Genomic DNA, 17,354 nt, shown 5'->3' with positions numbered 1-17,354 from the left:
TGAAAAAAAGGACCAATCAGGATAAAATAATGAAATGAAATTGCTGCTTTTTTCTTCTCTTTAATATGTCATTAAACAGAAAAATTAATCCTCTGTCTTCTTTTTGCCCAGAGCCCTCATTACAAAGCGACACACATTGATTTATGCTAATGTCTGAGCTAAGTAAACAAACAAAAATACAGTAAAACCAACACAGTGAGACGGCATGAGAATTTAAACAGTGTAATAATGACTGTGTGTTTTCTGTCCACGCAGACATGAGGACGTGTCGTGTGAATGAGTTCAGCTGCGGAGCCGGCTCCACCCAGTGTATCCCCGTCTTCTGGAAATGTGACGGCGAGAAGGACTGTGATAACGGCGAGGACGAGGTCAACTGTGGTAGGTGGACACACACACACACACACATACACAACCCACATGTTCCGCCTTAACTTATAGATTCAAACTTGCACCTGTTGATTTTTGTAGTCATGTAGCTTATCTCCGTCCTGACTCTGATTTATTTAAGGCCTCCTGTGATTAACATATCAAGGTTGTTATCAAGAACAAACACTGGAGTTTGAGTGGGTCCCATTATTTACATCCTGCTGTGGCTTTTTCAATCGTCCAGATCAGATTAGCGAGGCAAACACCTGTGATGACGACCTGATGTGATCACAAGGGTCGCCTGAATGCATCACCTGCATATTAGCATCATGGTTTATGGGGACACTGACAGCTGAATAAGTTCTGTTTTTATAGAAATTCTCAGAAGACTTGGGATTTGTTTATGATGTGATGAAGCCTTCAACAGTGTATTCAGCTCATTGTAGGGTGAGGGGGGTAATATTCCGAAAAAATACATAGAATTTCTGAGATTAAACTTGTAAATTTACATCACAGATGCCGCCGCTTGCTGCGTATAATTCCTGCAGTGGATAATCTAATCAAATTATACTTTGCATTCAGATTTAACAGTAAGGAAATACTAACATTTGGTGATTTAATGTGGCATTCCTGGCATTTTCTCTGGTGATGTTTTCTCTCATGAATTTCTGACTTTAATCTCTGAAAGTTTTAGTTTCTTCTTGCAGATATGACTTCATCATATTGGAGAATGTTCAAGATTTTCTTTGATAAAGTTCTGAGTTTGTTTCTTGGAAATTTACCTTTAATCTCAGAGGATAGTTTAGATTTTCTCCTATAAATTTACAACTTTAATGTTGGAAAATCAGAGTTTAATCTCAGCTCTCTTTGTTATTTTATTTGACCTACAATGGCCCTGATACGCTGCTGTAGTAGCCTCTTAATTTATACCATAGAAGCAGAATCGTTGCAGCAGCAGAACTCACCTTTAGCACCAGATTCACTGAATGAATTTCAGATGAAATCGTTCTGGACTCACACTGCAGCCTCTTATTTGCTGCAGTTGTGCTGTGTACATTTCTGCCTGACTCTTATTGTGCCAAGGACACACAAATTCATGCACAAACACACACAAACGCTTTTAGAGATGCAATCATACATTTGTCTTTTTTCAGAAGTGCTTATTAAATGTAACAGCTGATGTCCTGGTTTTTAATGGACGTGTGTATCAATTACTTCTGAGCCTCCAGCTGTTTATCCGTAACACTGTGCTACATAAACACATGAAGAGCCTTCTCTGCAGAGCATGAAGCACTGCCTGGACAAACTAAGATAATTGGATCTGATAGAAAACAGTGAAGCTGCCTGTAGCGTGGGGGTAAATTTTAATGAGGGGAATTTTAACACAGACAAACACACACTCCACTTTTAAACCATAACAAAATGACAGAATATCAGGTCATGATTTAATCAGTTAACAGTCAACATGTCAGTCATTTCATCAGTTGTTAAGAGCTGCTTCTGTTGTATTTGTGCATCACTATATTTATATTTTAACCAATATTAGAGCAGCAGATCTCACAGATATGAACCGTCCCTTCTGGCACTGAAATCAGCTGCTGTTGATTGGTTCCACATTAAAATCTGTGCCCCTGTTGCCCTTGAACTGTGTTACCAGGATGTTTTACTGCAGTATAGTGTGATGCATGTGACCCAAACACCCCCACACAGCTCATGTAAATCAAAATCTTACAACCTGTCACCCTGCCTCATATGTCGCCTCATCCTTCAGTCATGTACATATCTCATGGTCTCAGTAAATCCAGTCTGACAGTTACAAAAGTGTGCAGACACCTGAAAGCCATCAACATTTATCTGCCCCTGTAACGGCCTCTATACTTCCTCAGGTGTTCGAGAACATTTTGGAAGCTGGCTGCAGGGATTAGCTCCCATTCAGCCACAAGAGCATTACAGAGGTCTGACACTGATGTTGGCTGCTAAGGCTGGCTCTCAATCGGCTTTCCGGCTTATCTCAAAGGTGTTTGGATTGAGGTCAAGACAGTCAAGTTTGTCCGTGCCAATTTAGGGAAACAATTTCACAGAGGCATTGTTGCCAAGATGGTGAAAAAACCCACTATTTTTCAAATATATATATATACAGGTTTTCCTTCATTTGAACCATGGAGCCCAAACCAGAGCAGCATTTTATGTTCAGGCAGAGGTACTGATCTCCTAACTCACCCAGATTCTTCCAGGAAAATGTTTGTCAATGGAGAGTGTATAGCAGTTTGTTTACACCGCCATATTGGCAGGAAAACCTGAGAAACAATTAATGGTGCCAGTGCTGATTTCAAGCTGCCTTTTATGGAAATAGAACTGTTAGAAATGCTAATAAAAGCATGTAAAACAAACAAGATATCAAAGTAAGGAAGTGTTGGATTCTGTGCCTGGCAGTACGCTTTCCTGCCAATATGGCGGTTTGATTTTGAGCGTTGCGTGCCCGGATTGCATGACGTCAACTACCGGAGCTCTGTACTTGAACCTGTTGGCAGTGAGTGTGGCTGAGGCATCTGTACCTGCTAATTAGAGGGCGCACCTGTCCACATACATACCATCTTATGTCTCCTGATCTTTGCAACAGCTGCATGGATGATTTGGCCTTAGGCTGTCAGTTTATAGTGGTATTATTTATGGGCTGTTTTCAAAGATACACAGGGACATTATCTGAAAAGTGGCGACTGAAGCCTATGTCAAGAGTTCTCTGTCAAGGCGACCTGTCTAGTAACATTATCTCTTGTAATTGACGGCTTAAAAATAAAGTAAATTGGTTGAATTAAGTTGTAGTTGAGTCACTAAACCTTGGGTCAGAGGCAAGTCTCTCACCCCCAGCGTTTGAGTCCAAGTCTGAGCCACCATTTCTTGAGTCTGAGTCTGAATCATCAAGGATTAGTCTCGGGATTCTTATGGCCTTTTACCAAAAAAAAAAAAAAAACCCACTAACAAAAGTCAGTCCACTTCTTAAACGTCTGATTCTGAATGTGGTCAATGCTTGAGTCTGAGTCCGAGTCCCAGTCTTCAGTGCTCAAGTCCAAGTCGAATTTGACAAATTGGATTAAGATGATTTTTGAAAATGATTCGCGTTACCTTGTTGTCTCACATTTCTCTTCCTCTCTGCCTCCAGGTAACATCACCTGCGCTCCGAACGAGTTCACGTGCGCCAGTGGCCGCTGCATCTCGCGGAACTTTGTGTGCAACGGCGAGGACGACTGCGGCGACGGCTCGGACGAGGTGGAGTGCGCTCCGTCCTCCTGCGGTCCCAGCGAGTTCCAGTGCGGGAACTCGTCGTGCATCCCTGCCAGCTGGGTGTGTGACGACGACGTTGACTGCCAGGTAAGGAATGAGTGCTGTGTCCCGTGTTTGAACCGAGTCCAAAAAATGTATACTTGTGATGAGAAATATAAGAGTTAATGGCTGCAGTTGATAAGTTACTATTCTTAAATAAAGAAAAATTAATTTTTGCTAACATTAACTAGCTAACCCAGTTAGCTAACCTAGCTTGATAACGTTAGCTGGTAAAAGTGGGTTCCCCTGGTATAAGCTATGGGTTTTGCGTTAATAAATAGTGAAAATAGCTAGCTAAGGCCATTTATTTTCTGGGCAGCCCAAAAAAGGATGACTGAACAAAGATGTGTTTTACTCCTGTCAAACCCATACCTTATAACAGGAGTACCTGCTTTTACCAGCGAATGCTAACATCACCTAGCTAACCTTGCTAAAAAAAAAAAAGCGGGTACCTATGGTATAAACTGCGGGCTTTGCAAGGGTTTTTTTTCTATGAGCTCACATCTTCATGTTTTGGTTGTCAGTCCTTTTCTGTGCTGCCCAAAAATAGCGACGATAGCTAGCTAAGGTAATCTGTTTGGTGACTAACCTAGTCGGTAAAAGTGGATACCCCTGATATTACCATGTAAAACCTATTTCTTATATCAGGGGGACCGCTTTTATCAGCTAACGTTAGCTAACGTTAACTTAGCTTGTTCTGCCATGTTATCTGACGCCGCCATTTAATGTTAGCACTGTAGCTAACGTTAGCACCTGGTGGCATCAAACTTTGTTTTTCTTCATTTGTTTAAGAGTTTAAACTTATCATGTTATATTTCTTATCACAATAAAAGAAAATGAACACAGAAATAGCATTTTCTTTGGTCGTATTTGTGTAAAAATAACCATGAAAAGCAACGTGCAGAAAGACTAAAATGCCCAGCAGAGCTTATGCATTACTTCTATTTAATTATAAAACTAGGGGTTATGGTCTTTTTTAAAAATGTGTTCAGCTTCTCTTCTCATATCACAAAGTAGTTTATACATGCAGCACACACAAACACACACACCCCCTCTGATTTTCTAAGTCGATTTAGCCTCACTATAATGAACAGTATAATACCCCTGGGCAAGTTCAACACCCAGTGGTTATTGACCTGTCTCATACACACACACAAGTTTTCACACATGGCAGCGTTCCTCTGAGTCGGCGTTTTGCTGCGTACCTGTTAATGGCCTGTGTGGTTATCACTGTAACGGCCCTGCAGGAAAATAAAAATAAATACTCACACCCACAAATATTTAAAATGCTCCGTTCAATAGGAAGGTCATTATTATTCCCTGCCTTGCTCGCTCACACCCAGCCAGTCCTGCGTCATTGTTAACTGCACACACACACTCACAACAACAACACACATTTCTCACACTGTGTTAATCTGCTCCCACATGAGTCAGTGACTTTATGAGATGATGAAAGTGTGAGAAACTCGTCCTGCTGCTCCTCTTGATCCCGTTCTGTCTCGACTGCCCAGTTTCAGCTCTAAATAAAGCGTTAATCATCTGTGAGATCTGAGGCTTTAACGCTGTCGTCTCTGTCGTCGTCTCTGGCCTCACATCACCTGGCAGTTTTTTCACTTTTACTTCCACACAGCAGATCCATTTCCTGGTCAAATTGTTGGCTGCATTATCTGATATATTCTTGCATCTGTGCTGGTTTTATGTCGGTTGTTCGTGCAAATTTCCCAACTGCAAGAATAAAACGACGCACTGCCACTGTATTATATTGTAAATAGACTCCAGTTGTGTCTTATTGCTCTACAGTGGCTGTGTAGTTCACAAATGATAAAATAAATACTTTGTTTTATTCTTTGTTGCTGCAGCCATCAGCCTGTTAGCTTAGGTTAGCCTAGCCTAGTATAAAGACTGGAAAACAGAAGGAAACAGCTTGTGCATTTCTGTCCAAAGGTGACAAAATCAGCTCTTCTAAAGTTCACTAATTAACATGTCGTATTGTTTTAGATGATTAAAATCTATACATAAATCAAAGAGTTAAAACGAGAAGGTGGCGACCTGCTGTAACTTCCTGGAGCCTTTTCCGTTTGGCAACCTCACAGTGACAAGCAGACTCCAGGAAGTCATTGTGCCTGGCCAAGTAAAAACACAAATATAGAGAATGTTTGTAAAATCAAAATGCATAAAAATTAATATATTTCAAAAATAAAAACTGAAAATAACCACTCCAAAGATCATACCAAATCCAAACAGCAGGCGTTTTCTCAGTTTGAAATGAGTCTTATTTTCCACTTTGACTTATCTGTAAAAGTCTCAAGTTAAATTGCAGGCTCCCTGCCAGGAAATATCTGCAAGAGAGGGAGTGTTTGACAGTGAATGAGCAGCAAATGGAAAAGCTTTCATTGAAAGTCGACTAAAACCCAGAGGAGCAAAACAGACGTTCTCATTTACATGATCACATTATCTCATAACTCTTCTAAGATTGGAAATAGCATCTGTTTCCCCATCAAAAGCCGTAAATGTGTGAGAAGTAAGTTGTTTTTCAGGAGTGGTTTAATCAGATTCTCTCTCTCCGTCTCCTGCAGGATCAGTCAGATGAGTCTCCGTCTCGTTGCGGCCGTCACCCGACGCCGCCGGCGAAGTGTTCGTCCAGCGAGATGCAGTGCCGCTCAGGAGAGTGCATTCACAAGAAGTGGAGGTGTGACGGAGACCCCGACTGCAAGGACGGCAGCGACGAAGCCAACTGTCGTACGTACAGCACCTGACCGTTCACACGCTGAGGATGGAGCGTTTTAACATCATGATCACATACGTTCAGTCGTTACAAACCAGCTGAAACGAGTAAATACACAGCTGGAGTTTGAAATGAAGAACTGTGGAATAACTTCAGCCAGAGAAATTCAGGATTTAATATCTGGAGGAAAAACAGCTTGAGCAGTGATCAGTGTTGTGCTACACTTTGACATTAATTACTTGATAATCTGTCTTTTATTATCCATCTGTCCAATTATTTCTAAATTAATCCTCGCAGTGATGAGGACACAGTCGCCACAGATTCTTTAGAACAGAAGCTGATGTCTTGTTTGTTTGTGTTTGTTTTGTCTCAAAACCCAAAAATATTCAGTTGAAACCGTTTTGAGAATCTGCAATCTGAGAAAGTTTTGACTTTTTTTTAATGGTAAATGATTAATCCACTGTTAAAAATAGTCGCTTTTTTAATTTTCTGTCCCTCAGCCAGTGCTTACATCTGTAACTCAGGTGTTTGTGTGTGTCTGTGCAGCTGTGCGCACCTGTGGACCAGATCAGTTTAAATGCGATGATGGAAACTGCATCGTTGGCAGCAAGCAGTGTAACGGCATCAGAGACTGCAGCGACGGATCGGACGAAGTCAACTGCAAAAACAGTACGTGCTGTGTGTGTGTGTGTGTGTGCAGCTTCACAGGTGACTGTTTTTAATTATCCTCAGGTCGTTATCAGGTGAAGAAGCTTTATTTTTACCAAAATAAATAAATAATCCACTCCAGGCTTTGCTACACACAGGATGTTTGTTCGCTGTACATGATGTGTTTAGAGGCTTTTTTCTCCACCAATCTTAAAGCTTTCAACAATCCACTTCAGGCTGTCCTGATGCTTTTTATTTCTGTTCACTCATCTAGAACATAAAAAACACCCCTCCTGGTTATTTGGTTTCCTTTCTTTGTTTTTGCTCCAGTAAACACAACTTTGAAAACAGATTTTTAAAGATTTAAAGATAAGATTGTGGAGGATTCTCCGACAGCTGTTTAAAGAGGTTGTTTTTTATGGGTTAGATGTTCCTCTAAAGTCTGAGAGGAGCTTGAGGTTTTGGGTTTATAAAACCTTTTGAGTACATGTTGGCTCAATATCCAGTCACAGTATCTTGTTTGCTGTTGCTTGTAAACAATCTGCTGGTGCATTTGCTGAAGTTTAAAAGTTGTGAGGACTAAGAGTGAAAAGAAAAGATCGATACCGCTCGAGATTTCGTATTAAATACAAACATAGATCCAGGAGGAAATTAGCTTAGCATAAAGACTGGAAACAGCTAGCCTGCCTCTGTACAAAGACACCGCTTACTGAAATCTCCTGATATGCTTTGATGCACTGGCAGCTTCACGTCTGGACTTTCAGAGGGAGATATTACATGTAAATATTAAAGCAGTGTCTTGTTTTCTCTCCACAGTGACTCAGTGTAACGGGCCAGAGAAGTTCAAGTGTCGCAGCGGGGAGTGTATCGAGATGAGCAAAGTGTGCAACAAGGCCCGAGACTGTCCCGACTGGAGCGATGAACCCATCAAGGAATGCAGTGAGTAATTAATAAAAGAATCTGCTTCTTCACAAGTTTCTAAATGGATTATTATCATTTTATTTTCAAGACTCAGGACACTTTGGTCTGAACATGAGAGAACTCTGTTAACACTGTTGAAATTCATGCTCTACACCAGTGAGTATTCTGTGTACGCTGTGTACTAACTGCAGTATCATCATCTGTTCAAACTTTTCCACCGGCATCACTGAGCTGCAGCCTCAGATTCACAGCAGCAGCAGCTCGAGTGCAGAGCAGCGTTAACTCAAAACCAAATATTGTCCTCCAGGGGACGACGCCTCGGTCTGTGGCCATTTTCTCAGCACAATAGCATATTTGTATTGATTGTAACACAACCACCTCATTCTCCCATTCTGTGCAGCCGCTTGCAGCTTCTTGGCATCTGAGCACAGTAGATAAATCACTCTATCTTACTACGTAAATGAGGAGATGCAGAGCGGCTCTAAGACAAAAAGACGTAGGTGACACTAAGATATTGTGGCAGAACTCATGAAGATTCATCGGTTTAACTGATCTTTCTACACTGATATCATCTTTGTATATTTGCAGTAGAATATGTGCAAATATGAATGATCTTGTAGTGTGAGCCTCAGTGTGTGTATCCACTTTAATCAGCAAATGTCACTTGTTATAAAGTCTTGAGCCGGCAGCTCTAAATGTCAGCGACATGAAAATTGTTTGAAGTAGAAATATTTGATCTTGACTTTCCAGAGTTGTGATTCTGTATCCTGCTGATGCTTCACGCCAGAGAAAAGAAAACGAAGGAAGCTCCAACGTTTAGTTTTCTTCAGACGGAGACGATTTGCTCGTGTCCACACCTGAGAGAGGAGAGTTCAGTTTGGACAAACGGGCGGTGAAACGACCTGACGTTTCTCTCCGTCGCACATTCATTTATGCTGATAATATGTGGATTTTTCTTTTCACCATAAATCCTGCCTCGTGCAGCTTTAATGTGTCCTGCAGTTCACTTCTAAATAATTCTCTTTCATGGATCAAAGAACCCGGCCAGAAGTGATTAAAATGCTTTTCACAATCAGAATACTAAACTCAGAGTGAGTCTGAGCTCCAGTTCAGACAGAGGGAAAGATTGGCACATCACGTAAATAATCAAGTTAATGGATCAAAGAACGATGTATTTTTTAAGTGTAATGTTGTCTGAAGTGTTGGCGCTCTGCCTGCTCTGTTGAATTTTCCTGTTGTCAAAGAACAGCGAGCAGTGAAACTCTATATCTTTGGAAATTATCCAGTAAAGTCACTGCTACAATATCAAAAGTTGAAGGTCTGGAGTCAAATGCCAAACTTCGTCTGTGTCTACGTCTGCACCGGCGACACCCAAGGCCAGAGGCTTTATGTTTGGGTTGTCCGTCCCTCAGTAACGCCTCGAGGGAATTTCTTCAAATTTGGCCCAAATGTTTACGTGGATGATTAGATTTTGGTCACCAAAGGTCGCTGCGATCGCACAAAACACTTAACTCAGGAATTCATACGCTAATTAACTGCAACTGGACTTGTTGGCAGAGGCTTACAACCACAAGGTGGTGATTCTAATTTCCTGCTGTCTTGTTTTGGGGAGCTCTGTGCTGCCCAAGCTGCAGTATTTGTTGCCAAAGTGCAGTTTTAAATGGACTTTTTAACCTCTCAGACTCATAAAATATAAAACAATAACCTTCCTTAGTCTTATTTCAGTGTTGAAACATGTAACTATCACATCCTCAGTGACATCCATTTGAATCGAGGCTGGTCTTTGTATCATCTCTCATCCCTTTACGTCTAAACTATCGATGCCTGTTTCCTTCAGATCTAAACGAGTGTCTCCTGAACAACGGCGGCTGCTCACACATCTGCAAAGACATGGTGATCGGCTTCGAGTGCGACTGCACGCCTGGACTGCAGCTCATCGACCACAAGACCTGCGGAGGTAGGCGACCTGTATATTAGCCATATTAGATCACTGCAGACAGCTGTAAATATCTGCACTCACAAATCTGTTTATAATAATTAGATTTTGTCAAAAGGCTGCATCAGTTTATTCGTTAGAGTTGATGACCAGCAGTCGTTTATTAGGTGGCATTAAAGGGCAACTGTAGCCCGCTCCTGGTCTCAGCCTGAGGCAACAGGCTGGAGGCTACGTTAGCTGCTACTAGCATAACACACCTGAGGACTCCAACTGAAGAGTGGTAAAGTTGCATTGTGGGTAATGTAGGCACAGGGAGAGAAGAGTGTTGAATTAAAAAGATGATATCTGGTTTTGCTGCAGTGATTTGGATTCTTTTGTTTTCACTGTTGGATTATAGAGGTGTGTGCTTTTTTATTTTCCCTATTCCTCAATAATGGATGATGCCGTCTCTCATTTTAAGACTTTCTGGGGCATTAATACACGGAGCCTGGGAGGGGACATGGAGGAAAGAATCTGAAGGTTGAGGGAAAAAAAAAAAAAGACGTACTTTCTGTAACGATCTTGAGAAACTTTTGTGGTTGAGGGATAAGGGATAAATTGATAATAAAATAAAACATCCCAAATTCAGAAGAGAGAACTGAGGATCATCAGACCCAAACCAGCAGGACAGAACAGAGCACTGAACACCAAGTCATTTTTCCTTCTCTTTATACATCACACTCTATATTTGTATTAAAAAAACCAACATTCTTCACCACATGTTCAGAGCAGTGAGTCCACATGGATTCATTTGGATATTAGAGATACTGACACATCTGGACACAATTAGGCTGAATATAATTGGGTCCCTGGTTGGGTCTATTAGAAACTTGATGCTTTGAAATCAGTCCCTAATCATTATTATAAACATCAGCTTGTTGGCAAAGTGCTTTCCTGTTTGCTCAGATGCCCAGAAAATTGGTAATTGATTGAATAATTGCAGCTTCCATTTAGCTGCATCCTCTCCAGTTACTGTTTGTTTCTTTGAGATGTTTTTACTGTTTCCTAAAGGTTATCAGTTTATTTGATTATTGGCATGTGATTCTGTGAGTTATTTTTTCCTGGAAGAAAAACACAGCCTTTCATTGTTGTTCTCTGACATGCTTTTGTTCCTTGGCAGCACTAACCTCCTGTTGTTTGAAAGGTAGATGAGTGAGAACTAATCCAACAGTGAGTCAGACGTACAGTCGGCTGAATGAGTCAGTTAAAGCTGTAACATGTTCTGATTGTGTACTTATGACGCCTCTGAAGGGTTCAGTGTGTAATGTGATCGGCTGTGTTGTAATCTTTTTATTTTTCTAAAAGCTGAAATTCTCTTGGTTATATTCAGGAGGCAGTGATCCGACAGTTTTGTGATTGAGCCAATCTTGGCCTCAAACGCTGCTTTGGATGTTGGGAAATGTGTATAATCCCCCATCTCGAGCTGAAACCCCGCTGGTTTCACAGTGGTGCTCCCTGATGTAAAATCACCACTAAACTCCTAAAAATGTTTGAATTTTCCCATTTCATTTTGATGAGAAGCAGCTTGTTGCTAAAGAGCATTTTGGCAACACATCAATAAGCGATTAAAGCCAGGTTTAATTTTCATTTTGTGCATCCGAAGCAGTAGGACACTCCTCATGGGAATGTTTTAGAAAAGTAATTGTTTTCAAACACATGAATTTAATTTTATATAAAAACAACTTTTATCTTCTCTAGCTCTGTGACTAGACAACCTGTGTTTGTAGCAGAGCCGAGACGTCAAACGTCTGATTACTCAAATTGAAGCATTCAGCAGACCTGATTAATTAAACATGTTGTATACCAGCTGTCTTCCTGTGTTTCTCTTCCCTCACATCTCCGTCTTCCCTTCTCTTTCTCTCTCTGTGCGCAGACATCAATGAGTGTCTGAACCCCGGCATCTGCAGTCAGATCTGCATCAACCTGAAGGGAGGGTACAAGTGCGAATGCCACAACGGCTACCAGATGGATCCGACCACCGGAGTCTGCAAGGCTGTCGGTGAGTCAAGAGTGTAACTTAAGACTACTGTGACCTGGATGACTGAGAACCAGAGATAGGCATTTGAAGAAATGTCCTTGATCGATGATCAGGGGAAAATTAACCACTTCAAACGTTCATTAATCATTATTTTTAATACTGAAAATGCCTACGGCAGAAAATAGGCAATTAAAGACAGTGTGTTTTCCCTCAGTTAAAGATGAAATTATCGTCCAACAACAATCGTCTTAAAGTCTTTAAAGTGACAGCAGCTGGGAGAAAAAGTCTGATACTAAACTCTCTCAGATATCATCAGAAAAGCTCAGTTGTCGCTCAGCTGGAGATGGAGATGTCATCCTCTAGTCTGTTGGACTGTTTCCGTCTCTGCAACAAAAAGGCTTTGTGTTGCTCGTTAACAAAGACCATCACTGTATCCTCAAAGTCAACAGATTCCTGTAAAATCTGTATTTAAATTACACTTCCTCTTCTTCAAAAATGTCACAACTTTGCATCAGTTTCTGGTTATACAGGACCAGTGGAGAAAAGAAGACAAAGACCCCATGCACTTTAACAACATGTTTTAAACATTTAATAAGACTGGATCGATCAGATATCAGCAAGTGCACCGAGAAACCTGAGCCACATTTTGAAGAGACAAGCTGTCGCATTAACCTTCAGTTTCTGTTTCTCATTTAACAAACACTTTCCCGTCCTCAGGTAAGGAGCCCTGCCTGATCTTTACCAACCGTCGAGACATCCGTCGTCTGGGTCTGGAGAGGAAGGAGTACACTCAGATTGTGGAGCAGCAGAGGAACACGGTGGCTCTGGACGCAGACTTTGACCAGCAGATGATCTTCTGGGCCGACCTGGGCCAGAAGGCCGTGTATAGGTAGATTCTAAACACACAGCCGCACAGAAGGGAACACAGGAAAAGCACAAAAAAGTAGCAGAATCATACATTTTTCAAGTTGAATCTGATTTGTATGGAGCCTGGGAGGGGACCTGGAGGGAAAAAAAATCTGAAGATGTATTTTTACAAGATCCTGAGAAGCTTTCTTCGGAAACTTCTGAAAGTTTTTCAGGATCTCGCATGATGTGCTTTTGCGAGATCTTGAGAAAGTTTTGCAAGATCTTGAAAAAATGTTTGTGAGATCTCGAAACTTTTGAAAGATCTCGAGAATTTTTTGCGAAATCTCAAACTTTCACGAGAGAGACTTTTGCGAGATCTTGCAAAAGTACATTTTTTCCCCCTAACAGTCATCATTAGTGCCGTGTCTCCATCCATGGTGGCGTACTTAATAATTTCATTTTTCACTTAACTGGTCAGTCATAGCTGTACTTTGAAATGAATGCTAACATGATAAAATGATGTTAAAGCCGTGTTCATGGTGGAGAAGGGAACTATTTCCATACGAACGGACAATTCAGGAGAGTTGTACGATTGCAGAGTTCGGTCATGTGAGGCTCGAAAATATCGTGTGTTAACAAAATAGCAGTGTATCCATTAAATAATTGCTTTGAACAGACTTTTAGACCTTTACAGATGTGATCTATTGTTGTTTTGTAGAAAATAAAGCAGAGAAGAATGAATGGAACCCATGTGGTTATGTGATAATTGAACTGATGGATGTTCATTGATGATTTGATGTGAAGATATCAGGAGAAGCCCGACATGTTGTTTCTTGTGGCAGAGGTTAGCAGATACATCGTCTCTGTCCCCCTTGTCTTCGCAGCACCGTGTTGGACAAACGAGGGGACATCGGCGCCCACAGCAAAGTGATCGACAACGTCCAGACTCCAGTGGGAATCGCCGTGGACTGGATCTATAAGAACCTGTACTTTTCCGACCTGAGCACCAAAACCATCTCCGTGGCCAACTTCAACGGAACCAAACAGAAAGTTCTGCTCAACAGAGGCCTGAAAGAACCGGCCTCCATCGCTGTGGATCCTCTGTCTGGGTGAGTGGGAAGGTTGTGTTTTAAGAAAGCTGGATGAAAACCTTGTACCTCCAGTTGATAATGTGTATTTATGAAGGAATGTGTGTGTTGGACCTGTAGGTTTCTGTACTGGTCTGACTGGGGCGAACCTGCCAAGATCGAGAAATCTGGTATGAACGGAGTGAACAGACAGGTTCTGGTGGCGACGGACATCCAGTGGCCGAATGGAATCACTCTGGGTAGGAACACAAACACAAACACAAAACTAGCTTCCTGTTGAAAGGACATGGTTTAGTTTTTATACTAATCAGGTCCCACTGTTCCCAAAAAGTGAGGAGAAATCAAAAATGCAGACGAGATCAACAGACATTAAAGCAGTTCCATATACTTTTTAAATGCAGTTTTTCAGCTGAAGTGAGCACACGGAAAAAAATTCCTCAGAAAATGGAGGCATTTCTAGTTTTTATTCACATCTTGAAGCAGCGTTTTTATGTCTACTTCAAGAGCTACAGTTATTAAAGCCTAATGACTCCTGACTGTAAGCACGTACACAAAACTCAGGCGAATGAAAAGAATGAAAAATGCAGCCTTGGTGCTTCATCATTCATCACTGTGAATTTCCCCCGGTGAAGCTCAATAAAGCCTTATGTTATTTAAAAAAAAAGTTCACTCTTGTATGTTAGAATTTGTTTCTGTCACTCCTCTCTAACACCTGAACCAGTTGATCAGATTCTTCTCTGTTTGGTCTCTTTCTCTTCTTGTACATGCATCCACTACACTGTGGAAAAGCCATTGATTTGTCCCTGTTAATGAAATGTCGTATTGATTTTATTTCTTTCTCTTCTCTTACCTCTCTTACCACGCCTCATCTGTCTTCTGTGCTCTTCTTTTCATCCTTTCACCTTTGTATTTTCTCTTTAACTCCCTCGTCTCATCTCCCATGTCCAACGCACTTTGATTCAATATTCATCCTCTATTACTCCTTTCTTTTATTACCATTTCTTCCATCTTTCTCTTTTATTTCTCCCCTCGCCCCTCTCCTGTTTCTTCACACTCTCCCTCTTCCTCCCAGATCTGATCAAAGGCAGGTTGTACTGGGTCGATTCAAAGCTGCACATGCTCTGTAGCGTCGACCTGAACGGAGACAACAGGAAGAAAGTGCTGCAGTCCTCAGACTACCTGGCTCATCCCTTCGCTCTCACTGTGTTTGAGGTACTGCAGCTGTTACGTCCTCTCTCTGACACACATACTGTTTCATAACGGTTGTAAACCCACTATGATTGTGAGATAAACTCATAACAAACAAAACTGGGAAAAACGGCAGCCCTGATCCAGGACAGTCTCAGGTCTTTTCTCACAGTTTTAGCCTAAGAATGATTTGATTTATTATTTAGTTCTTCAGCTTTTCAAGCCAAGTTCTCTCATCAAGTTTACAGTTTTTGTTGCCTTTGTTTCCACTATTTATTTCTCTTCATTTCTGCAGAAATTCCCAAATTAAATGTTTGTTTCTGTGTCGGTGCAGTCACACACAACAGTTTGAGTTTGTCCATAATTTTGCAGGTTTACAGAATTTTTTTTTGCTTACTCGTAGTACACAAGCTCCTTTCCAACTGAATGTAGTTTTCTTCATTTTTTTATCCTTAAATCAAAAACTCTGGCCTGTCAAGACAAAGGCAGGAGAAAAACTGGTGTTACTAATCACATTAATCACTGGTAACGATACCTGCGGTTTAAAACCTGCACTCTTCATACGTCCATGCTGTCAGTTTCACATAGAATCTGGCTGAATCTCGCCGTCTCCGTCACCTACACCCACTCACACAACTGCTGCCTCACTTGCCCTCAGATGACACATTTATTTACATGCCAGGCTTAAGGCACAACTCATGCCTGGACACTTTTAACAGCATACTGTAATATTGCAGTCTATAGAAGGCTTTTACTGTTTAATGTTCTTATAACTTGCGTTCTCTAGTGGCTAATTAAGGGGTTAAAACCCTCTGCTGCACAAAAAGTTCACTTTTTTGTGGAGATATAAATGTGAAGGAGGCGTGAGCAGTGAGAGCTACCGAGGCTGAACGGACTAAAGCAGAGCACCGGCGAAATCAGCAGAAAATCCAGGCAGAGGAGTGAATTTGATTGGCAGGTGGTCTCTGCAAAGCGCAGTGCAGGAACACAGATGGTCTTAGCACACAGATGGTTTCATTTGTAAATGTAGAGTCTCTCCATCCGCCCGTTTTGCACAGTATTTATGTGCCACGATTTCCTTACAGGCGTTTGGAAAGCCATCTGAAGAGCTCTGTTAAAAGGGCTGGGTGTGTAATGGGCTGTTACTGTCAGAGGGAAAGCTTGTGTTTTTCTAAAAGTATTAATTGTGCCAGTAACCATGACAACAATGCTATACTATACTGATTAAAGCTTTCATCTGTAATAATAAATTCTCTCCCTCTCTCTCTCTCTCTCTCCAGGATCGAGTCTTCTGGACAGACGGTGAAAACAAAGCCATCTACGGCGCGAACAAGTTCACCGGCTCGGACGTGGTGACGCTCGCCAGCAACCTGAACGACCCCCAAGACATCATAGTCTATCACGAGCTGATCCAGCTGTCGGGTAAGAGCCTGACGAGAGAGGGAGGGAGAAGGAAAGAGGGGTGGTGGAGAGGCAGGTGGAACGGACACTGAGGATCGCTGAGCTGGAAAATCTTCTTATTCATCAGAGTCCTGCAGGATCAGTGACGTCACTGCAACCTCAGGGCTGATGTTGAACTTTTTATTTTTTTCTCAGTCACTGCTGCTGTGAGTTAATGAAGAAAAAGTTAATCAGAAATTACTGTAATTACACATGATTCAGGTGCAGGGTGTTGTAATGATGATTATCACTGCAGCTGTAATCATGCAGCAGCTTCCTGCTGCAGTCTCAACTCAAGGTCCTGCTTACTAGCTTGTTGTGGAAGCTTTCAGTCATATTGCACAGGCATCAACAGATGTAGCCGAATGTTCATCTATTAAGCAGAGACATGAGAAACATTAGAAAAACACCTGCAGTCCTGTAACAGCTGAACAAACCATGAAAACCATGAGAGGAGGTTGAAAGCTTCTTGAACAAGCCGGTAAAGCCTTTGAATTTCACGATGGTCACCGTGTCAGATTAGCCGATCATAGAGCCATAAATTCTTGCTGCATCTTGTTCGGGAGACTGCACGCCACAGGTTTGACCCTGACCTTGTGCGTCGGCGAGACTTGAGACTCGTTTGCGATGTTCATATTCAGTCCTGATGCTTGAAATTTGCCAGCCATGATAACAGTGAGTCACAATCAGGCCTTGAGTTGTTTTTGTTTTTTTTTCAGACTGCTGAAGCAAAATCTTCTTGTTTTTTAACCTTAACACAAACACATTGTCTAGATTAGATCACAAGACTGTGCAGATCAGATTTCAAACAGCATATATTCACAGAAATATGAATTTAAAATATTTTGAATTTTC

General features: G+C 41.5%; 1 protein-coding gene across 2 annotated transcripts in view; it reads left to right on the top strand.

The window, feature by feature from the left end:
* Positions 1–17,354, top strand: part of vldlr (very low density lipoprotein receptor) — a 52,689-nt gene that overhangs the window by 20,359 nt on the left and 14,976 nt on the right. For both annotated transcript variants that reach the window (XM_018702530.2, XM_018702531.2), the window contains exons 4-15: positions 256–378; positions 3,527–3,735; positions 6,264–6,426; positions 6,959–7,081; positions 7,877–7,999; positions 9,819–9,938; positions 11,830–11,955; positions 12,652–12,823; positions 13,668–13,892; positions 13,992–14,110; positions 14,944–15,083; positions 16,340–16,481. In XM_018702530.2, the coding sequence (XP_018558046.1) occupies positions 256–378; positions 3,527–3,735; positions 6,264–6,426; positions 6,959–7,081; positions 7,877–7,999; positions 9,819–9,938; positions 11,830–11,955; positions 12,652–12,823; positions 13,668–13,892; positions 13,992–14,110; positions 14,944–15,083; positions 16,340–16,481 (1,785 nt within the window). The remainder of the gene's footprint in view (positions 1–255; positions 379–3,526; positions 3,736–6,263; positions 6,427–6,958; positions 7,082–7,876; positions 8,000–9,818; positions 9,939–11,829; positions 11,956–12,651; positions 12,824–13,667; positions 13,893–13,991; positions 14,111–14,943; positions 15,084–16,339; positions 16,482–17,354) is intronic.

The sequence above is a fragment of the Lates calcarifer genome, linkage group LG9 (assembly GCF_001640805.2).
Source record: "Lates calcarifer isolate ASB-BC8 linkage group LG9, TLL_Latcal_v3, whole genome shotgun sequence".
In the NCBI taxonomy this organism is placed as follows: domain Eukaryota; kingdom Metazoa; phylum Chordata; class Actinopteri; family Centropomidae; genus Lates; species Lates calcarifer.
Note: the sequence above shows the minus strand (reverse complement) of the source record. Positions and strands in the feature narration are given on the sequence as shown.